Genomic DNA, 24,235 nt, shown 5'->3' with positions numbered 1-24,235 from the left:
TTTTCTTTATACGATAAACCCACTTGCAGTCAATTAAACTTTTGTTTCTGCTTGGAGGAACAAGGTGCAAGTCTTGTTCTCAATAAGAGCATTATATTCTTCCTTCATAGCTTGATGCCAGTTTGAATCATCCAAAGCTTCTGTGAGAGTATGTGGTTCACCTGTAGAGGAGAGCAAGCCATACCGAATTGTACCATCAGTGTATCGCTTTGGATGACGTATACCTTTTTGTAATCGAGTACGGACCCCAGGTGGTGAAGGTGGTGGCGGAGATGGCGGAGCAACTTCACCATCATGTTCAGAATCATCAAAACTGGAATTTTCTGAATTTGAATTTTCTGCATCATGTTCACCCCCACCACTCTCCGCCACAGAAGATCCGCCAGAGACCTCGGGGGACAGCGACGAAGACGAGGCGCCAGGTGGCGGCGAGGAAGTGGGCGAGGATGGGGACACGGGGACAGACGTGGTCCCGCTTCGTCCCGCTCCGCCAGGTGTCAACGACGCAGTGGGCGCCCCGACGGTAGTGCGACCGACAGCGCCAGGAGAATCTCGGCGCAGAGAGCTGGCGCGCGGATCCGCCTCGGATCGCTGCATCTCGGGATCAGCACGGTCAGAGGAATATTCCTCCAAATCCTCCTCATGTTCAGTGCTTCTGTCTGTTTCTGAGTCAACTTCAACATCAGATTCTAGGGCATTTTCTTCACCGTTTTCAGCAGGATTTTCGCCAGCAGCTTCATCTACCTGTTGCACATTAGTAACAGAGACAATAGGCACAATATGGTCATTGCAATTATGTACACTCTCATGGGGTGTGGAGGAAGTTGGAAGAAGTAAGATTTCCTTTTTAAGAAGGGCACCAGCGTTGGGATGAAGAGAGGCAAACGGAAACACATTCTCGTCAAAAACAACATCACGAGAGATGTAAATCCTGCCAGTAGATATGTCTAGGCATTTCACACCTTTGTGTAGGGGACTATATCCAAGAAACACACACCGTTTAGATCGAAAAGTAAGCTTTCTTTTATTGTAGGGATGAAGATTGGGCCAACACACACAACCAAAGGTGCGAAGAGCATCATAATTTGGTGTTACATGAAGAAGACGCTCAGTGGGTGCCTCAAAGTCAAGAACCTTGCTAGGAAGGAGATTAATGAGAAAAGTGGCAGTGATAAAAGCTTCATCCCAGAATTTAAGAGGCATAGAAGCATTGGCAAGCAAAGCAAGACCAACTTCAACTATGTGACGGTGTTTTCTTTCAGCTGAACCATTTTGTTGATGAGCATGAGGGCATGAGACATGATGTGTGATGCCACCTTTTTGGAAGAATCCATTTGTCGCATGCCATGCCATTTTTCAAGGATAGTGCAGCTTCGGTTCCATATCTTCCTGACATGTTTGCTGATACTCTTTGTTCTCTCGTCTTATATTTGTCTATCAGGTCTTCATCTGTAAAGTCCTGTCATTGTGCATGGTTGCTCTTGGAAGTTCGGCTGCCATTGACAACCTGAAGATCTGTTTAGTATTTTAGTATTGCTCCTTGCCTCGATGTCCGCTGCTACCCAGCGGTGTTGCTTTCTAGATCATCGAGGTTGGGAGCTAGGCTCATCGCCTTAACATATTTTGTTGTTCCCTTTGGGTTCTATGCAATGTTGATAAGCTAATGTGATGCCTATGCAGCCACATCTCCGAGTACCGCTGAACTATGTTCCTTGCTGCTATATCGACCTGATGTACTAGCTATCTACATGCCTATGTTGGTGATACTGTATGTACATAGGAGCTATTCTATAAGCAACCTTTTGTAAATATGTCATCTGTACTGTTAGGGGAAGAACCTGCAATCCCGTAAGCCTAAAGTATGAAATGAACCTTTCTATATATGGTATGAATCATTGTCCAGACTTTCAGACATGCCATGAGTTGCTATCGTTAAATGTTTATTTCCTGTGAAGTGCATTGCATACGAATGTAGGTATGGTCTGCTGATATTGATGACTTTCCGGCTTTGCCTATGACATTATTCATCTATTGCAACTGAATTAAAGAGGAAAATGAAACTACGAATCATCCTGGCTATTTTCTTTTATCTTTATCCTTTCATGGACCTTAGTTTAAATAGAATGTAATGGTGTATTGCAGATTTTCAACTTTTGGGTAATTAGAAAGATAGCCGACGTAGTTACTCTTGCATTGTTAGCAAGTCTGAGTTGAACTTGGGTACACGTGAACCCAGGTGGGAAATGCATTTTTCAAATGTTAAAAAATTCCCTGGCTACTTAGGATTCAGAGTCCTACTCGGTTTTTGCTACAGTACCAAATTGTGAATTTTTCAGCTTGCACTTCGTCCGGATAATTGTAGGTGCAATCATTAGCACCTGCAGAATATCTAAATATCAAGGAAAATATATTCGGGCTGAAATTACCAAAATGTGTAAGAAACTTTAATTGGTGAAGTGGCTTGTCAAAAAATATGATGTCCTCTCTGCTACTTGTACGTGTACACTAGTGGAAAACATGCCTAATATCACGGGTCGTAAGACCCTTTTGTCGCGGGCGGCCAGCCGTGACAACGGAGGCGCGACAAAAGGCCCAACCTTTTGTCGTGGGTCGCTTACCACCCGCGACATAAGGTCCACCACGTGGCAATCGCGGGGCGCGCAGGGGACACCCCCTTTTGTCGCGGGTAGTAACACCGCCCGCGACAAAAGGCCCTCTACGTGGCGCGCATAGGACGCTGCTCCTTTAAGGTTTTTCATTTTCTTTTTTCTTTTTTTTCATTTTTCATTTTTCATTTTTTTTCATTTTTCTTTTTGTTTGACTCGTTACTCTCTCACATTGTTAACACTAATTACACTTAATCTTTAGTCAAATTCAAGTCTTAGTCACACTTCCCGGTCGGTCACCCATCATCACACTACTCCACCCTCAGCACGCTTAACTTCTCTGTTCTTTCCTGCTGTGTTCCCGCGAAGCTGATTGTACCTTGCTGTCAATACTACCATATCAATCTTATTAACTATTATACCATTGTGTCACTTTTTTGTATTTTTTGAAAACAAAACAAAAACAATTATTTAAGTAAACAATAATTTATAAGATAATAATATTAAATTCTAATGAAAGTAAAATAAGTAATAAAACTATTTTATTAAATAATATATCTATTATTCATATAATATGGCATAATTAATATCTTTGAATCTGCAAATCGCAATTGGACAAATAATATGTCCATTATTATTAGAAAAACGTGAGGAATTTAAATATAAATAATTTATTTTTTATTCATTTTTATTACTATTATTAAATAATATATCTATTATTCATATAATATGGCATAATTAATATCTTTGAATCTGTAAATCGCAATTGGATAAATAATATGTCCATTATTATTAGAAAAACGTGAGGAATTTAAATATAAATAAATTATTTTTATTCATTTTATTACTATTATTATATAATATATCTATTATTAATGTAATATGGCATAATTAATATCTTTGAATCTGTAAATCGCAATTGGATAAAATAATATGTCCATTATTATTAAAAAATGTGAGGAATGTAAATATGAAAAAAAAATTCATTTTTGTTACTATTATTAAATAATATATCTATTATTTATATAATATGGCATAATTATTATCTTTAAATCTATAAATCGCATTTGGACAAATAATATGTCCATTATTATTAGAAAAATGTGAGGAATTTAAATATAAAATAATTTATTGTTTATTCATTTATTGACGCGAATTACTAATTCGAGCATGCTCACCTCCAACTTAATAACTGAATCCTGAATTATCGGCGGTACTACTACTGTACAGTAGACACCAACTTACTTAGTAGTTGAATCCATAATTAATTAAGCGCCTCCGTATATAGTCCACTAGACTAGCTAGTACGTACTACTGCTTCCCAAATCTATAGCACCTCCATGTATACGTACGTACATACATACGACGCGTACGTCGCCGGCCGGCCGGGAAAATCCAAAACTACACGTACGTACTATAGCTACAACCTTGATTAATTATTAATTATTACTGATGATGAATCAATCCCGGTCCACTCGCTCTGATTACTCACGCGCGCGTTTCTCTTTTTCACGACCCGCGAAAAAAAGCGAGGACAAAAGGTTCGGAGGCTCGGAGCGCTCCAAAATGTTTCGGGGCGACGTGGCCAAGCCATTTGTCGCGGCTCCATACGCGCCCGTGACAAAAGGCTTGCACGAAAGTTCTGTTTTCCACTAGTGGTACCTTTAGTTTCGTGTACTTGCACCTGGAGGAGATGGACGGTCAGGAACGCCGGCAGCCGTAGGAAGCATGAGCACATGCGGGAGGAGCACAAGTGTAATTTATCTGCTGACGCGAGCTTCTGCATCAACTAACCGAATTTGACAAGCGGCGACCGCGCGCGGAAGCCCTAGAGTTGGATGGACACCTCCCTGTGGAACTGTCTCCGACCAGAGTTTGTATCGGAGCGGCAAGCGGCGATCGCGTGCTAGAGCTGGACGGGACACCTCCGTGTATCGAATTGTCCCTGTATCGAACCGTTTTTTATCTTTATTATTAACAACCGTTTTTGTATTTGTCATTTTGGTGGAAGGGCAAATCTGTCCAAAAAAGTGTTGGACCGCAAGAAACCTTATTTTCTTTATTATTACGGGTATAGATATCTGTATATTGTATTATCCCCATAGATTAGGGGGCTTCCTGCATATTTGCGCATGTACATGTACGATATATTGTGGCCTTTGGCCCCTGGTAATACCACAAGCATATTACCCTAACATGGTATCAGAGCCCCAGGTCTCGAGTTCAAATCCTGACTTCCACAATTTATTCTAAAAATTATCTCTTCTCCCCCCTCTTCTCGCAGCCTCCTGCCACGTCCGGCCTCCCGCTGCCTCTTTGCCTCTATACACGTGTTGTCTTGTCTTCTCATCTTCCCGGCACACGTGAGAGGGGGTGTTGAAGTGTATAAGTAGATTGCCTAGCCCTTTCAAAAAAAAAGATAGATATGTCTTCCTCGTCGGGCTATGTTGCGATTTCTCGCTGCCCTGTGATCTTTGATGGCGCGAATTATCCTGATTTCGTCTTCATGCGCGTCCACATGCGCGGTCTTCGTCTTTGGGGTGTGCTTTGTGGCGAGGTCTCATGTCCGCCGCGCCCCGTTGCTTCTACGGTGCCCGTTGCACCGCCACCAGTTGCCCTTGCCCCTGATGCTACTCAGGCGGATAAGGATGCAGCCAAGAGTGATGATGATACTGCTCTGGATGATTATGAACGGAAGGTCCAGGACCACTCTACTGCCGTTGCGACTTACCGGCTGTATCTGACTGACTACACTCAGTGGATCGATGAGGATGCTCGTGCTGCTGCTGTTCTCACCTCCAGTGTTCTGCCTCAGTATGCTGCTGAGTTCACACTGCTGCTGCTCAGTGGGTTTTTCTTCGTCAGCGCTATCAGCCGTCTCGGGATGCTCTTTACCTGTCTGTGGTCCGCCAGGAGCATGCCCTTCAGCAAGGTGATTCTACTATTGATGAGTTCAACACTCAGAGTGCTGCCATTTAGCGTTAGCTTGATTCTCTTCGTACAGCTGTGTGTGCCACCTGTCCCTGATGTCTGATTGTGCGCGCGGATCTGGAGTTTCAATGCGTTTTTTAGTTCTTGTCGGCTCCGTAAGGAGTTTGAGCCGCGCCGTGCACATCTGCTTTCCTGTGGTCGTGTTCCGCTCTCTGAGGTACTGGCTGAGCTTCGTGCTGAGGAGACTCGTCTTCGTGGTGCTGGTCTTCTTGAGGTTCCCTCTGTCCTTGCTGCTCGCGGCCCTCCTGTGCCGTCTGCTCGTGGACCTCCTATGCCACCAGCTTTGTTGCGGTCTCCAGCACCGCCGATACTCTATACTCCACCAGTCCAGGGCCAGAGTCAGGCTCAGCAGCCTCGTGGTATGACAACACCTCCCTGCACCTACTGTGGCAAGTCTGGCCACACTGTCTCTAGCTGCTGGCATAGGGATCTCAACTTACGTCAGCGACACTATACTCGTCGGCAGGCTGGTTCTTCAGGATCTTCTGCTGTTGCGCTATCTGATCAGGACATTATCCATGGTCTTCGTGGTCTGCTCGCTGCTACAGGCTCTTCCTCGACGGGTACTGTTGGTTCTGTGCCTGACTCTTCTGGCACCGCGCGACCACCACCTTCTACACACTCAGGTATGTCATCCCCGTGGTATCTGGATTCCGGAGCTTCTTTTCATATGACTTCTACGTCTTCTATTCTCTCTGCTCTTCGCTCTCTTGTTTCTCCTGTCCGTGTTATCACGGCTGATGGTACCTCTCTTCCTATTTCCAGTCGAGGCACCCTTTTTTACTTCCTCTTTCTTTGTTCCTGATGTTTCTCATGTTCCTAATCTTAAGATGAACCTGTTTTTTGCTAGTCAGCTTACTGATTCTGGTTGTCGTGTCATTCTTGACGCTCATTCTTGTGCTGTTCAGGACCGCCGTACACGGGCCCTGGTTGGAGCTGGCCCTCGCAGCCTTGAGTCCTCGGGGCTCTGGGAGTTAGACTGGCTTCGCGTTCCTCCTGCTGATACTTCATCTGCCAGTTCTCCTGCGCTTGTTGCTTCTATCACTGGATCTTTTTTCAGCAGTGGAATCATCGGCTGGGTCACCTCTGTGGCTCCCGTTTATCGTCATTAGTTTGTATTGGTCTTCTAGTGTCTGTCTCAGGAGACGTGTCTTTGCATTCGTGTCAGGGTTGTAGGTTAGGCAAACAGATTCAGATTCCCTATCCTACTAGTGCGTCTGTATCTCAGCGACCTTTTGATTTAGTTCATTCAGATGTTTGGGGTCCAGCTCCCTTTCCTTCGAAAGGGGGTCATCGATAGTATATTTTGTTTATTGATGATTTTTCGCGGTATACCTGGTTGTTTCTTATGCACTCTCGCAGTGAGGTGCTCTCTATTTATCAGCGCTTTGCAGCCATGGTTAGTACTCAGTATTCCACGCCTATTCATGTGTTTCGTGTTGATTCTGCAGAGAGTATATCTCCCAGCACCTGCGTAGTGTTCTTGCTGAGCAGGGCACCCTTGCTCAGTTCTCGTGTCCCGGCGCCCATGCTCAAAATGGTGTCACCGAGCGTAAGCATTGTCATATTCTTGAGACTACCCGTGCTATGATGAATACTTCCTCTCTTTCGCCGCATTTTAGGTTGAGGCTGTCGCTACGTTGACTTACCTCATTAACATTCAGCCTTCTGCTTCCCTTCAAGGTGGCATTCCTCTCGAGCGTCTTTCTGGTCACTCTCCCAATTACTCGACTATTCGTTTATTTGGTTGCGTTTGCTATGTCCTTCTCCCTTCTCGCGAACGCACCAAGATGACCGCTCAGTCCGTTGAGTGTGTTTTTCTCGGATACAATGAAGAGCATAAAGGCTATCGTTGTTGGGACCCTGTTGGTTGTCGGATGCGCATCTCTCGTGACGTCACGTTTGATGAGACGTGTCCCTTCTATCCTCGCCCCACCTCGGGTACTTACCCGGTGGATGATATCTCTTTTCTTCTTTTTCCGGATGCACCCCCTGCTGTCCCTTCTCCTCCTCCTCCTCCTAGTTTTGATGCGCCCCCTTCGGCTTCGGCGCCATCCTCTTCTCCGTCTAGTTCCCCTAGTACCCCCCGTTCTCCGGCTTCGGATCCTTCTGATGTTGTCCCTTCTTCCCCTTCTTCTGATGAGTTTTCTTCTGTCGATGATCGAGCTCCCTCCTTCACGGTCCGTTCGTCAGCGTCGTGCTCCAGCCCGTTACTCTCCTAGTCAGTATGGTTTCTTTGTCGTTTCTGAGCCGACATCTTATCGGGATGCCGAGCGTCATCCTGAATGGCAGCTTGCCATGGCTGAGGAGATCGCTGCGCTTGAGCACACTGGCACCTGGGATCTTGTTTCTCCCCCTTCTGGTGTTCGTCCTATCACGTGTAAGTGGGTCTATAAAATTAAGACCTGCTCTGATGGATCTCTTGAGCGCTATAAAGCGTGTCTTGTGGCTCGTGGCTTTTAGCAGGAGCACGACCGTGACCGTGATGAGACTTTTGCCCCTGTGACTGTGCGTACTCTTCTTGCTGTTGCTTCTGTTCGACGCTGGTATGTGTCCCATCTTGATGTTCAGAACACTTTTCTTAATGGCGAGTTGAGTGAGGAGGTTTACATGCAGCCTCCTCCTGGGTATTCTGTTCCCGATTGGATGGTTTGTCGTCTTCGACGTTCTCTCTATGGTCTGAAATAAGCTCCCCGTGCCTGGTTTGATCGTTTTGCCTCTGTGGTGACTGCTGCTGGATTCTCTCCTAGTTTTCATGATCCAGCACTTTTCGTTCACACTTCTCCTCGTGGACGCACCCTCTTCTTCTCTATGTTGATGATATGATCATTACTGGTGATGATCCTGAGTATATTGCCTTTGTCAAGGCTCGTTTTCGAGATCAGTTTCTTATGACAGATCTTGGTCCTTTTCGACATTTTCTTGGCATTGAGGTTTACTCTACTTCTGATGGCTGTTCTATCTCTCAGGAAAAGTACATTCAGGATCTTCTTGCTCGTGCTGCTCTTGGGGATGAGCGCATGGTTGATACTCCTATGGAGCTTAATGTTAAGCTTCGTCCTACTGATGGTGATCCTCTTCCTGATCCCACACATTATTGCCATCTTGTTGGGAGTCTTGTTTATCTTGCTGTCACTCGTCCTGATATTTCTTATCATGTTCATATTCTGATTCAGTTTGTCTCAGCTCCTACCACTGTTCACTACAGTCATCTCCTCCGTGTTCTTCGTTATCTTCATGGCACGATCACTCGTCGCCTTTTCTTTCCTAGTTCCAGCTCTCTCCAGCTCCAGTGCTACTCGGATGCCACGTGAGCGAGTGATCCTACGGATCGTCGTTCACTTTCTGCTTACTGTGTGTTTCTTGGTGGTTCGCTTGTTGCTTGGAAGACGAAGAAACAGGTAGCGGTTTCCCGTTCGAGTGTTGAGGCTGAGTTGCGGGCTATGGCTTTGTTGATTGCTGAGGTGACCTGGTTAAGGTGGTTGCTTGCAGATTTGGGGGTCTCTGTTATGACACCCGCTCCACTTTTGTCTGACAGTACAGGTGCTATCAGTATTGCACGTGATCCGGTCAAGCATGAGCTGACCAAGCATATTGGTGTTGATGCTTTTTATACACGTGCTCAGGTGCAGGATGAGGTTGTTGCGGTTCATTATGTGCCTTCAGATTTGGAGTTGACGGATTTCTTTAAAAAGGCACAAACTCGAGCGCATCATGACTTTTTACTCTCCGAACTCAGTGTTATGAGGGTGCTAGAGTATATATCTGTATATTGTATTTTTCCCGTAGGTTAGGGGGCTTCCTGCATATTTACGCCTGTACATGTACTATATATTGTGGCCTTTGACCCCCTGGTAATACAACAAGCATATTGCCCTAACAATAACCATCTATCGGCGGATTATTTGTTGGGATACCTTTTACATGCAGACTTTGAGAAGATAAAAAGGACCGTTTTAGTGATCTAGGGCCTTTTTTTTATTTGCACGTCAAGGAAGAGGGCTTTTAAACCTCCCATCCAGTAGCCATCAAGGGAAGTGATGATAATTTCAGATCCGACGCCATTAGAGAAAATAAGAAAAACCAAGAGAAAAATAAAAGAGAGAAGGTTGAAAGATGAAGCTTGTTATCAAGCAAAGAAAAAAAAAACTCTCTCATCATATTGTTAAGTTCAAATGCACCAGATTCTCACCTTCAAACAGTGATTTCGTCATCTCTGGTGCTATCTAGAAATTGTAGTGTCCCGCACTTGATAATAGCGGAAAAATTGATTAAAATAGCTTTGGGCTGCAAATTTAATCCCAATTTGGGTTTTTTTTTTCACATACAATGCCCGGTGCCTACATTTTGATGTATCTGCTGCACTTTTGGGACCGAGAGCACCTTATTCTTGTGTTATCTACTTGTGAAAATTTGCTCCTGTTTTTTTAGCTATATGCTGAAATCACACGTGAGATGTCCTAAGTTCACATAGTGGGGAAGAACCCGTTCATAACTCCTTATATTTTGGATGTAACAGTTGTTAATTTCCTTCTATGATGAGCAACGTTAATTAAGTTACATTTTATTCCCGACAGTTTTAACACTAGCAACAATGGAGAATTATCATCTTTGGTTCCACAAGCCTAATATGTAGTCCCTCAGTCCCTTAATATATGATGTTACCACAATCAATATAGAGTATGTTGGTTGTAATAACGAGTGTGGATCTTTGGAGCACGGGCAACATGTCGCCAGTTTTTTGGAAAAAAAAAAACAAAAGTGGCTTTTCATAACATTCCGAGCAAAAAATTCTAGATGTAGTAAATAATGTAATCTACAAACTCAAAAAAAAATCTCAACTCAAAATACCCAGTGGGCTGCATAAAAATGACAAAATCTAATATAAATTGTTACTATTAATCCAGGGTGAGATTTTATATGTTGAAAGAATACATCATTATCTATATATGTCTATAAATATTTTGCAGAATTTTATGGAACTTCAAAAATCATGTTTTCATAGTGCTCTATGACGGTCATCGTCTGGTTCCATCCGACCGTGCAATGATGGATTAGTGTGCCTGTGGCTATATGTCAAATGTGTACGTGTATCAACTTATCAACAGACAACAGTACGGCCTGTGCATGAAGGAACATGTCTGGAACTACCTAGACTGTAACTAATATGTGAATATATACGTTACCAACAATGGATGGAGACGAGACGAGGGGCATCCCCTGCTGCATCCCCTTTCCTGCTGGAGACGAGACGAGGGGCAGCCGGGTTCTCCGGCTCCAGCTGCGCGCTCCCCGCTACCACTCCATGTCACGCCGGGAGGAACCGGCCCGCTGCGTGCTCCGGACGCCTTGGCGCTCTCCTTCCTGGTGACGACATCGACAGATCGTCCTGTCCGTGGGCGGCGGCGGTCGAGTGGGAGGATGAAGAGACGAGAGAGAATCGCGACCGGGAGTGGCGGGCCCCACTTCTGTTCGTGATCTGACATTACAACAGAGACACGTAATGTTTCGGAAGAGAATACGAGTATACCACGGGGAGGGAAGGAAGCAGACGCATCAATCTTAAAGTGCTTGGACGGACGATTCGACGCCCGTACCTACCGGCGCCTGTAAAAACAGGTTTTCGCCAAGTGTGCCTGCATGTCAGCAGGTGGTCGTACGCTACAGCAGGGCGGGTCCACTTCAATTCAAGGGTATTCGAATGCATACCCAAAAAATTTGACAAAAAACTACATATATAGTATAGTGCATATAAGGTATACCTATGAAAAAGACAGAAAGTAAGCAACATAACCAAGTACGCGGTGGTAAACAGGAATGTCCCGAACTCTATCTATCGTGGCCCAAATAAGCTAGCCCATTAGCTCGATCCGACGCGGCCAAGCACAGGCGCTGCCCACACGTACGCAAAGCGCCAGATTTCCAGAACGCCATTGTCTGGTGGTTTGCGTAACTTCCTCTTTCCAAGCGCCCCAAGCTTCTGATTGATTGAACCGTAGACGACGGCGACGAAGGAACCACGGCCACGGTGCGGTCGTACCTCCGCCCTCGGCTCCTCGTCTCCCCGACTCCACGCCTGTCGCCTGCTGTCTGCTCGTCCCTAAGGTGATCGATTGAATCTGTTACTGTGCACGCGCATGTCGGCCTGTGCCTCCTCTGAATTACTCATAGACCAAACTTTATGTTGCCTCAATAATCAGCAGGTGCAGGTTCTCTGTTTAAATCGCGTAGCTGCAGATACTCTTGAATAATCTGAAGTTCTGAACCATTCATTGAGGTGCAGTAAAAATTCAGACCACCTCCAGTTCAAATCCTATTGAGTTTGCTCCAAATTCAGTATATTTCATTGTTGTTTATGTTTTGAATTTTTAAATTGTATACGTTGCATTTGAGCTGAAACATGAAGAGAATTTATAAATTCTTTGAATCTATGATCTTAGGCTCAAATTGTTTCATATCTTGTGTCGTCCTTTCTTATACGTATTATGTTGCTAGAACCATATAATGCTATAAGGATATGCATGCCAAAACCTAGCTTTAGAGAGCAAAAAAATGTGGACCCTTTAGAAATTTGAATACACACCCTCAAATTTCTGGGCCCACCCCTGCGCTACAGAGTCCCCATCACATGGACTCCTACTGATCCTCCCCAGCTCACCAAGCTCAGGCCTCTTGGTGAGCCTCTGGAGAGCCTAGATGGCCAACCTCAGGAAGACGGGGAAGCGGGTGTTGCCGAGGAGGACGTGGGGCAATAGTGCAATACCAGGAGGAGGAGGCCCGGGAAGGTTCTGAAGGCGATCATCCCTTCGTTGGTCGGCACGAAGCTGCAGTTAGCGAATGTCGAGACGACGATGAAGATGGAGAAGGTGTAAGTGCTGATACCCTTGCCGGATAGCACGGCTCTCGCGCCCGAGACCACGCTCAGGTACACCAGCATCAGCGTGTAGCCGGTGAGGTGCACCACTACAGATACCCCAGAACCACCAACAGAAGCAACCTGGTGAGGGCGGCGCGATCGTATGGCAGCTGACTCTTGAGCCCTCCTTGTTCCATCTGGATCTGTGCACTGGTAGGGTGATCGTCCTCCATGGTAGCTGGTCTGACCTCTAGGCTAGATTGCTTCTTGGACTGCTTGATGCAGCTGAAGTGCAGGCCAAGCATGCTCGTGAACACCTCGCCGCCGAGAAGCATGAGGAGGGTTAGGAGCAGGAGCTGGGAGTTGGAGAAGGTCTACATCTCCACAGCCATCATGGTCGAAACTGTCGTCGCCGACACCGACGTGAAGATCAGGTCCATGTCCATGGGCCTCGACGTCGTCATGTGGAGGGATTTAAGAATTAAGGATCAAGAAACCAACGACGGAGATGGATGCAAAGTACAAGAGCTGCTGCCAGAACGGGTGCACATGGAAAAGCAAAAGGTGGTATATCATTTGGAGGTTGCTGGTGCTGGAGGCATGCAGAGAACGGAGACCCATTTCTGTCGTGCCGTTCTGTAGAGTCTTGTTGGCTTCTCTGTGTTGGAAGCAATCAGAAATGCGGAAATTCAATTCGGCTCCCGGGTGCATATGCTCCCTCTACAAAAAATTGTATTTTGAAACGTAAAAAAAAATTGATAAAAAATTCTACACGTACATATCCATAATATACGTGCATTTGTCAAGTTTCTTGAGAAACCAATATGTTTTGTTGTCTGTGTAAAAAAGAGAAATTTTATCTTATGAAAAGCCTTATTTTTAGCATTAAATTTTATCTTTTTTACACATCCCACACAACAAGTCTTTTTTCCATGAAACGCCTTTGTAAGCGTGTAGCACGTGAAGATGTACGTGCAAACATTTCGTTCCAATTTTTGAAAATTTCAAAATATATGTAACATGCATTTCAAAATAAAGGGAGCATATGTTTCCATGTGCCGAAACACCACTCCCAAATAAATGGACTATTTAAAGCATCTCTAGCAGATCCCAAAATCGTAAATCCCATATCCATCTATCTAGGCCACCTCAAACATATTTTGCGGCCAAAAAATGGCCACGCAGTCCAAACAAATATGCTGTTATGTGGGCCGTGTTTAGTGCGTCTGACTGCGTGGCTGTTTTTCTACCCGCAAACAAAACCGGATATAAAGGGTTTTGCAAAATAACACAATCTAAATTATTACATAAATTGATATGATAAATACAACAATAATCCGAGTTATTACACAAATGTTTACTGTCATACATTACAAACAATACAAATTGAAATAAATATTTTCGAACAATATGAATCAAATGGTACAACAACAAATGAAGCAAACAACAAATAATTGGAAACACAAATAAATCTTAGTTGCCGTGCCTTTGCCAATGGTGGCGAACAAGATCTTCCTGAAGCTGTTTTGTATCCTTAGCATTCTCAATCAGACGGTATGTTTCAAGAAAAGCTTGCACAATATCTAGATTTCTTGCAGGTTTGACCCGGGTGCCAAAATTATCAAACAAAAAGGATAAGTTCAAACCCCTCTCATCCTCAATGATCATATTATGTAGAATGACACATGTGGTCATGATGTCCTTGAGTGTGTCCATATCCCTAAACCGGGCAGGTCCTCGGAATATTGCAAATCTAGCTTGCAAAACACCGAAAGCTCGTTCTATATCTTTTCGAGCTGCCTCTTGTGGTTTTGCAAACTCAGCTTCAGCTCTGTTCCCTGGCTCTCGGATGGTTTTCAGAAATGTGGCCCAATCCGGGTATATACCGTCGGCAAGGTAGTACCCCATTGTGTACTCTCTCCCGTTGATGGTGTAGTTGCAAGCCGGGGTATCATCTTTAGCAAGCCGAGCAAGAAGATGGGATCGATGCAAGACATTGATATCGTTGACCAAACCGGGCAAACAAAAAAAATTGTGCCAAATCCAAAGGTCCTGTGATGCAACAGCCTCAAGAACGATTGTTGGGTCGCCGCTCCGGCCACAATACAAACCTTGCCAAGCTTTTGAACAATTTTTCCATGTCCAATGCATACAATATATGCTTCCTAGCATGTTCGGCCACCCCAGTTGTTGTTGTTCGTTCTCCGCCATTATTCTTGCGGTATCTTCGTCATTGGGAGCTCGAAGATATATCGGCCCATACACGCGCATCATAAACTTGCAAAAACATCGGACGGACTCCAACGTCGTATCCTCTCCTATGTGAAGATACTCGTCAGCATAGTCCGCCGGAATGCCGTATGCAAAGGTGCGCATGATGGCAGAGATTTCCTGGTGCGCTCCAAATCCCAAGAGCCCGACTGCATTCCTTTTGCACTTGAAGTAGCGCGTGTTGTCCTCACAGATTGCGACGATTTTGTTGAACAAAGATCCCCGCATTCGGTACCGGCGGTGAAAAAGATGAGGCGGGTATGTCGGTACCTCGGCGAAATAGTCGCGCATGAGCAAGGTGTGGCCGAGGGCGCGGTTCCGCAGGATGCACAACCGCCCCATGGTCGAGCCCTTCCGCTTCCTCGGCCGCACGTCTGTGGCCCCCGCCGCCACGAGTATCACCGCAGTCTGCTCGACATCGTCGTTGAGCAGCTCCTCCAAGTCAGAGTCATCGGAGGAGGACGAATCCTCCAACAAAAACAACGTGCACGGGTCTATCTGCAAAGGCGCAACAACCACGGCAAACCATTAGAGCTACGGCGGCAGAACCGCGGTTGAGACGAGCTTGGGGAAAAGCTTACCGGCGAGGCGTGCGCGGCGGCGTCGATTCCGGCCGATTGGTGCCAATTTGCGCGCGCCGGCGGGCGGAGCGGACGCGGCGGGCCCGCGCGTGCTTCTGTCGGTTGGAATCGGAGGGGAAGGGCGTGGGTGGACGGGATCTGCGGTGGCGCGCGGCGGCGGCGGCGGCGGTTGGCGGGAGGAAGAGGAGAAGAGGAGAGCTGAAACTTCCTTCGCGCCAAGGGGCAAAAATGGATGGAGGCCGGCCTTGGCACAGCCCCTCCGACCCAGAAACTTGGAGGTTGTGCGGCGTGAATCGGGCGGCCCGATTTTTTTTAGAAATGGAGGTCCGATGTCGGATCTGAATGATGTGTTTTATGATCTCCAAACCGAAAATCAGCGATCATTATGCGGATACGGTCGGATTGGGGATCTGCTAGAGATGTTCTTATACTCCCCGGCGGCGGGATATGGGGTCTGGAGTTCAGTAGGTGTTTGTATATGTTGTGGCGTAGCTTAGCCCAGCGTGTGTTGCACTGGCCACTAGAGATTAACTGGTGCGCTAGAGATAACTCCGACTAGTGGAAGTGTAACATTCTTGTCTTCGCTGCTTTTTATCTCTGGTTGTACTGAACGCAATTGCAGAGGCCAGTCTAGGCAAGACAACTCAGCCTCGATAAAAAACAATTTCAAGAGCTGGTGCTAGGCAATTCTTAGCAGCAAAAGCAAACTACTTTTAATTGGCGGAATAAATCCAAATCATGGTTACACAACTGAAGCCAATCGCATTCATACTTTAAAACTATATCAAAGCCTTGCACGTAGGTTATATATTCTAACTGATCTTGGCAGCCCTATCATGCATACTGTCAAGTCGCCTGCAAATATGCACCGTATGGAACTTACTTTACAAAGTAAAAAAGAAAAGCCTTGCCGGGCTGCTGTCAATAAATAAACAAGCTAAGAGCATCTCCAGTCGCGTCCCCCAAAGGAATTTGGAGCGCGCCGGACAAAAAAACCGTTCCAGCCGCATCCCCCAAAGCCCATTTTTGTCCGGCGCGCCCCCATACGGTGTCCGGCGCCCCGAGCCCGTCCCCGTCCCACAGGGGACGCACCGGGGACGCCGGACACAACGAAAAGCGAGGCGGGGAGTGGCGGGGCCGACCCGTCAGCGGCACGGAAGGCTAAAACCCCGTCGCCTACCTTTGGTCAAGCGACGTTAATGGCGTCCCTGTTTTCCCAGGCGACGCAGGGACGCGTCTCGTCGTGCATGGCCGCGTGGCCGTCCGCGCCGGAGTTATTGCGTGCAACCACCCGCTGCCGCCACTGTTTTAAGACGCCCTGCAGTTCTCGCCGCTCATCACAATCCTTATCGTCGCCGCCGCCTCCCCCCTCCCAGATCTTCTCCTCGCCGCTCCAAAAAATGTCGACCTCGTCCTCCCGCAAGATCGCCGCGGCGAATGGCTTCGGCCGCGGCAGCCTCACCGTGGCGCAGGCGTGGGCGCTGTACCACGCCCGGTATCCAGTCCCGCCGGACATGCGGCTGCCAAGCAGCGGCGGCTGGAAGATGGCCGTGAACGGCATTGGCATCCCGCCGCCGCCGAAGCCGGACACGGATCAATGGAGGGACGCCATCAAGTCCCGGCGGGCTCAACTCACCACCGCAGAGCGGTTGGATCCAACGTGGGCGGTCACCAACAACGACGCCCGGTGGACGACGTACTTCAAGGCGAAGTACGACGCCGAGATGCACATCACCGAGAACCTCGTCGGTGGCCCCAACAGCTGGAACAAGGACGGCCGCGCCCTGTTCTGGGGCGTTTCGGGGTGCACCCTCGACAACGTCATCCGCGGCATCCGCAACGGCGCTCCAAGGCTAGAGATGCCGTCGTCGCCGCCGCCGTCTCCTCAATGGCAGCCGAGGAGGACGTCGTACTCCTCCTCCTCGCACTCTTCTTCCTCGGGACCGGCGCGATCGACGCCGTCCTCGTCGTACCGGTCGGCGCCCTACACCGTCCCCAAACGGGAGGTCAAGGAGGAGCCGGTGACGCCCGTCAACACGAGGCGTGGCGGCAGCGGCAGCGGCAGCCGACGGCAGCAAGGGAGGCGCGGCGGCGCCCTCCTCATCCCGAAGCCGGAGGTGAAGGAGGAGCCGGAGGAAGCTTCGCAGGCGGCGCTGATGGCGGAGTACGAGCGGCAGCAGCGGCTCATCGCCAGCAGCGACGACCCCGAGGACTGCCTAGGGCTGCGGGCGGCGTTCTTGGCGTCCATGAACGACAAGGACGCCTGGAGGGGCGACCTGGCAAGCCCCTGGTGGACCTCACCGACGACGGCGAGGCAGGACCAAGCGGCTTGGTGAAGGACGAGCCCGTCGAGGAGCGCGTCAAGCAGGAGGTCGTCACCGAGGAGATGTACAACTTCCAGCAGTACTACGACGCCTCCGGCCGCCGCAAGTGGTTCTAGATTAGGTTTAGTTTAAATTTAGTCAAATTTTGTTCGAATCTATGTAATATATGGCAAGTTTGGATGAATCTCGCTTAAGTTTAAAATTTGCGAAATTTGGTTTGGGGGACGCGACTGGGGAGCGACGTCCCCCAAACGTGGCATGAACGAAACACGTCCCCCAAACGCTCAATCCAACGCAGTTGGGGAAACGGTTTGGGGGACGTGACTGGAGATGCTCTAATGACAGAAGATTCTACCGTAACGTTGTGATGCTCAAGTCGTATCCCAGGCACAGCTGCAATGGTGTAAGGCGTGTACACGGGTGGTTGGTGAGCTACTATTATTGCCTAGCTAATACCCATTCAGCCTTAATAGTTGGTGCCGTCAGCAGGTTAGCATATTTGAAGCCCCGCCCATATAATAGCCTTTGCTAGAGCAATGGAAATCTTGAGGGGCTTACTCCTGTTCAGCTTCAGCAATTCTGAAGGGAAGTGACGATCCACTCTAGGCTGAACAGAATTAATTTCAGGTAGCAGTACATAGCAGAGGTATCTACAGACAATTATTTTTCTATATGAGGAATGCCCCGGTCGGCCTCTGCATCGACAGATGCATATGGCGTTTTATTAATTTATCTAAGGTTTCTCACAAAAGTTATAGTTCTACAATCATGTTGTATTGTGATCCAAATTCATATACTAAAGTGAGGCTAACTTCTGATAAGCGGAGCGAGGCCCGTCGCCGGTGGCTTGGTACGGTACGAATCGTTGGCACCGCCTATATACACATCTTGTAATCCGTCGGCTAGGGTTTATCAGATTATAAGATATACCACGGCGTTTGTAAATACTCCCCGATATAGTGAAGTTTTACTGGCTGGCGCTCATGGGTTTTTCCCCTTCTGTGTTGGAAGGGGTTTTCCACATTAAATCTCTTATCTCCGCTGCGTTTTCCCTTATCGTTTTTCGTTATTTGCTTGTCGCTTTTATAATAAATCACATAAGGTATTTACAGATAATAACATTTTCTCGATAAAGTGTGCTTTATTAATTAAAAGAGTTCTTAACATTACACCTGGCCAATTAAGATGCACACATCCGCACTGATTCCAAACGTAACAAACTCAAAGAAATAAAGTAAAAGGAGCAATACAAAGCTTCATCACAAAAACTCCATGTGTGCCTAAGCCTATGGAGGCCAATTCGAAGATTACCCTTTTATCCATGTTGGATAAAAATATTTCCTGTTGTATCCTTCAACAGCGTAGATATCTCCGCAAGTTTTAGAGATGACCATGGAGCGGACTATGCACCGGTAGATAACCTGCATGAGAGAAAAAACTATCATTAAAAACCTTGCCATTTCTATATAACCATTGCCACCAAATTACGGTAAACACTCCCACCCTAATAAGTAATTTAAATCTACGATCCACAACATTTAGCTAGTTGTCGGAAATATTCGCAACACTAGTTGGTGGGTATAAGAGCATTTCTAGTCGCGTGCCCCAAAGGTTTTTAGGGCGCGCTAGACATTTCTCAGCCCCAGTTGCGCGTCCCAAACGCCCTTCCGCCCGGCGCAACCCAATACGTTGTCCGGCGCCCCGAGTCCATCCCCACTCCACAGGGGACGCTCCGAGCAGGGAAATAATGAGAAGCGAGGCGGGGAGTGGTGGGCCCAATGCATCATTGACCATTGAAATTTAACCAGTCTCCCACCACATCGCGCCCTCCCGCCACTTCCCGCCACCAGTCGCACATTTCTCTACCATGTCAAAAGATTTCACAACTTCCCGCCGATTCATTTCTCCCTCCTACCGCCACTACTCTCTCCCTCCCACCGCCGCTACTCTCTCCCAGCCATGGCGCCGACAGGCCCAAAAAAAGTTGCCAAGAAATCGGCCACCAAGCAACCGGGCAAGGAGACAGTGACCAAGGGGCCGAAGACGCCCTTCGCGAAGCCACGGAAGACGCCGCCACCAAAGCCGTAGCAGCAGCAGCTGAAGCAGCTGGAGGGGGCATGGGCGACGTAGCAGCCCCCTCCACCACCTCGGCACCACCTGGAGAGGGGGGACCGGTTGTTGTAGCAGGCCCCCCCAACAACGACGAAGTAGCCATAGAGGGGGACACCGCACCCGAAGCAGCCCCCTCGAAAACCTCCACCTGTGACGCCAATGGAGGTCGGGGTATAGATGATGCCATCCCCGATGTCCCCTATCCTACTAGTGCGTCTGTATCTCAGCGACCTTTTGATTTAGTTCATTCAGATGTTTGGGGTCCAGCTCCCTTTCCTCCGAAAGGGGGTCATCGATAGTATATTTTGTTTATTGATGTTTTTTCGCGGTACACCTGGTTGTTTCTTATGCACACTCGCAGTGAGGTGCTCTCTATTTATCAGTGCTTTGCAGCCATGGTTAGTACTCAGTATTCCACGCCTATTCGTGTGTTTCGTGCTGATTCTGAAGGAAAGTATATCTCCCAGCACCTGCGTAGTGATCTTGCTGAGCAGGGCACCCTTGCTCAGTTCTCGTGTCCCGGCGCCCATGCTCAAAATGGTGTCACCGAGCGTAAGCATCGTCATATTCTTGAGACTACCCGTGCTATGATGAATACTTCCTCTCTTTCGCCGCATTTCTAGGTTGAGACTATCGCTACGTCGACTTACCTCATTAACATTTAGCCTTCTGCTTCCCTTCAAGGCGGCATTCCTCTCGAGCGTCTTTCTGGTCACTCTCCTGATTACTCGACTATTCGTTTATTTGGTTGTGTTTGCTATGTCCTTCTTCCTCCTCGCGAACGCACCAAGCTGACCGCTCAGTCCGTTGAGTGTGTTTTTCTCGGATACAGTGAAGAGCATAAAGGCTATCGCTGTCGGGACCCTGTTGGTCGTCGGATGCGTATCTCTCGTGACGTCACGTTTGATGAGACGTGTCCCTTCTATCCTCGCCCCACCTCGGGTACTTACCCGGTGGATGATATCTCTTTTCTTCTTTTTCTGGATGCACCCCCTACTGTCCCTTCTTCTCCTCCTCCTCCTAGTTCTGATGCGCCCCCTTCGGCTTTGGCGCCATCCTCTTCTCCGTCTAGTTCCCCTAGTACTCCCCGTTCTCCGGCTTCAGATCCTTCCGATGTTGTCCCTTCTTCCCCTTCTTCTGATGAGTTTTCTTATGTCGATGATCGAGCTCCCTCCTTCACGGCCTGTTCGTCAGCGTCGTGCTCCAGCCCGTTACTCTCCTAGTCAGTATGGTCTCTTTGTCGTTTCTGAGCCGACATCTTATCGGGATGCCGAGCGTCATCTTGAATGGCAGCTTGCCATGGCTGAGGAGATCGCTGCGCTTGAGCGCACTGGCACCTGGGATCTTGTTTCTCCCCATTCTGGTGTTCGTCCTATCACGTGTAAGTGAGTCTATAAAATTAAGACCTGCTCTGATGGATCTCTTGAGCGCTATAAAGCGCGTCTTGTGGCTCGTGGCTTTCGGCAGGAGCACGGCCGTGACTGTGATGAGACTTTTGCCCCTGTGGCTCATATGACCACTGTGCGTACTCTTCTTGTTGTTGCTTCTGTTCGACGCTGGTATGTGTCCCATCTTGATGTTCAGAACACTTTTCTTAATGGCGAGTTGAGTGAGGAGGTTTACATGCAGCCTCCTCCTGGGTATTCTGTTCCCGATTGGATGGTTTGTCGTCTTCGACGTTCTCTCTATGGTATGAAACAGGCTCCCGTGCCTAGTTTGAGCGTTTTGCCTCTGTGGTGACTGCTGCTGGATTCTCTCCTAGTTTTCATGATCCAGCACTTTTTGTTCACACTTCTCCTCGTGGACGGACCCTTCTTCTTCTCTATGTTGATGATATGATCATTACTGGTGATGATCCTGAGTATATTGCCTTTGTCAAGGCTCGTTTTCGAGATCAGTTTCTTATGACTGATCTTGGTCCTCTTCGCCATTTTCTTGGCATTGAGGTTTCCTCTACTTCTGATGGCTTTTCTATCTCTCAGGAAAAGTACATTTAGGATCTTCTTGCTCGTGCTGCTCTTGGGGATGAGCGCATGGTTGATACTCCTATGGAGCTTAATGTTAAGCTTCGTCCTACTGATGGTGATCCTCTTCCTGATCCCACACGTTATTGCCATCTTGTTGGGAGTCTTGTTTATCTTGCTGTCACTCGTCCTGATATTTCTTATCATGTTCATATTCTGATTCAGTTTGTCTCAGCTCCTACCACTGTTCACTACAGTCATCTCCTCCGTGTTCTTCGTTATCTTTATGGCATGATCACTCGTCGCCTTTTCTTTCCTAGTTTCAGCTCTCTCCAGCTCCAGTGCTACTCGGATGCCACGTGAGCGAGTGATCCTACGGATCGTCGTTCACTTTCTGCTTACTGTGTGTTTCTTGGTAGTTCGCTTGTTGCTTGGAAGACGAAGAAACAGGTAGCGGTTTCCCGTTCGAGTGTTGAGGCTGAGTTGCGGGCTATGGCTTTGTTGATTGCTGAGGTGACCTGGTTAAGGTGGTTGCTTGCAGATTTGGGGGTCTCTGTTATGACACCCACTCCACTTTTGTCTGATAGTACATGTGCTATCAGTATTGCACGTGATCCGGTCAAGCATGAGCTGACCAAGCATATTGGTGTTGATGCTTTTTATACACGTGCTCAGGTGCAAGATGAGGTTGTTGCGGTTCATTATGTGCCTTCAGATTTGCAGTTGACGGATTTCTTTACAAAGGCACAAACTCGAGCGCATCATGACTTTTTACTCTCCGAACTCAGTGTTATGGATCCACCATGAGTTTGAGGGAGGGTGCTAGAGTATATATCTGTATATTGTATTTTTCCCGTAGGTTAGGGGGCTTCCTGCATATTTACGCCTGTACATGTACTATATATTGTGGCCTTTTACCCCATGGTAATACAACAATCATATTTCCCTAACAATAACCATCTATCGGCGGATTATTTGTTGGGATACCTTTTACATGCAGACTTTGAGAAGATAAAAAAGGACCGTTTTAGTGATCTAGGGCCTTTTTTTTATTTGCACGTCAAGGAAGAGGGCTTTTAAACCTCCCATCCAGTAGCCATCAAGGGAAGTGATGATAATTTCAGATCCGACGCCATTAGAGAAAATAAGAAAAACCAAGAGAAAAATAAAAGAGAGAAGGTTGAAAGATGAAGCTTGTTATCAAGCAAAAAAAAAAAACTCTCTCATGATATTGTTAAGTTCAAATGCACCAGATTCTCACCTTCAAACAGTGATTTCGTCATCTCTGGTGCTATCTAGAAATTGTAGTGTCCCGCACTTGATAATAGCGGAAAATTGATTAAAATAGCTTTGGGCTGCAAATTTAATCCCAATTTGGGTTTTTTTTTTTCACATACAATGCCCGGTGCCTACATTTTGATGTATCTGCTGCACTTTTGGGACCGAGAGCACCTTATTCTTGTGTTATCTACTTGTGAAAATTTGCTCCTGTTTTTTTAGCTGTATGCTGAAATCACACGTGAGATGTCCTAAGTTCACATAGTGGGGAAGAACCCGTTCATAACTCCTTATATTTTGGATGTAACAGTTGTTAATTTCCTTCTATGATGAGCAAGGTTAATTAAGTTACATTTTATTCCCGACAGTTTTAACACTAGCAACAATGGAGAATTATCATCTTTGGTTCCACAAGCCTAATATGTAGTCCCTCAGTCCCTTAATATATTAGATTTTGTAAGCTATGTATTGCATAGTTGCAGACTCAGTGCTAGACATGCATGTCTTTCGTGATGACACTTGCAGAAGCTTAGATGCCAACTTTACTGTCATATCAGTCAATAAAGTAATAGTAGTGTTTTCATAGTGCTCTATGACGGTCATCGTCTGGTTCCATCCGACCGTGCAATGATGGATTAGTGTGCCTGTGGCTATATGTCAAATGTGTGTATCAACTTATCAACAGACAACAGTACGGCCTGTGCATGAAGGAACATGCATGTCTGGAGCTACCTAGACTGTAACTAATTAGATACAAGATGTGCGTTGCAATCGCTGGATTCTCAGCGATTTGACGGTGCGCGTCCCCGTGTGGGGCCAGCCGCCGACCACGCTCTCGCCCCTTTTCTTTCTGCGTTCTATGAATTTTTTTTTGTGCCGCTAGGGTTCATATGGCGCAGGGCCGTCGCCGCCGCTGCCTACCTCCCGGCGCCAGCCGCCGCGCTTACTCTGCTCCCTGCCGGAAGAGGTCGCCGGCGGCTAGCTGCGGCGACACACCGGAGAAAGATCCAGCTGCTGACGAGCCACCTCCGCCGTCCGTCTCCTGCCGCTGGACTGGGCTGGTCTGCAGGTCAGTGTCCCTTCCTCCTATATCCACTTCTCTGGTTCTTCTTCTTCTTGGTCAGAGCTTCGTTTTCGCCGGCGTCAATGCCTCACAGACCTGCGGCGCGTTCCTCTATCTTCTGCCGCTGGTTATGGGCCAGGGGCGCCTCTGCACGTCCGCTGCAGGTGGCGCGCAGGAAGGTGGTGGGCG

The 24,235-nt window shown here is 47.4% G+C and overlaps 1 protein-coding gene across 1 annotated transcript in view; it reads right to left on the bottom strand.

Moving 5' to 3' along the window:
• Positions 1 to 24,235, bottom strand: part of LOC127316202 (ABC transporter C family member 10-like) — a 186,060-nt gene that overhangs the window by 6,310 nt on the left and 155,515 nt on the right. Inside the window, exon 8 of the mRNA XM_071823428.1 lies at positions 291 to 323. Coding sequence (XP_071679529.1) covers positions 291 to 323 — 33 coding nt within the window. The remainder of the gene's footprint in view (positions 1 to 290; positions 324 to 24,235) is intronic.

The sequence above is a fragment of the Lolium perenne genome, chromosome 7, assembly GCF_019359855.2.
Source record: "Lolium perenne isolate Kyuss_39 chromosome 7, Kyuss_2.0, whole genome shotgun sequence".
In the NCBI taxonomy this organism is placed as follows: domain Eukaryota; kingdom Viridiplantae; phylum Streptophyta; class Magnoliopsida; order Poales; family Poaceae; genus Lolium; species Lolium perenne.
The sequence above is the reverse complement of the archived record's forward strand: the minus strand, read 5'-3'. Positions and strand labels throughout refer to the sequence as shown.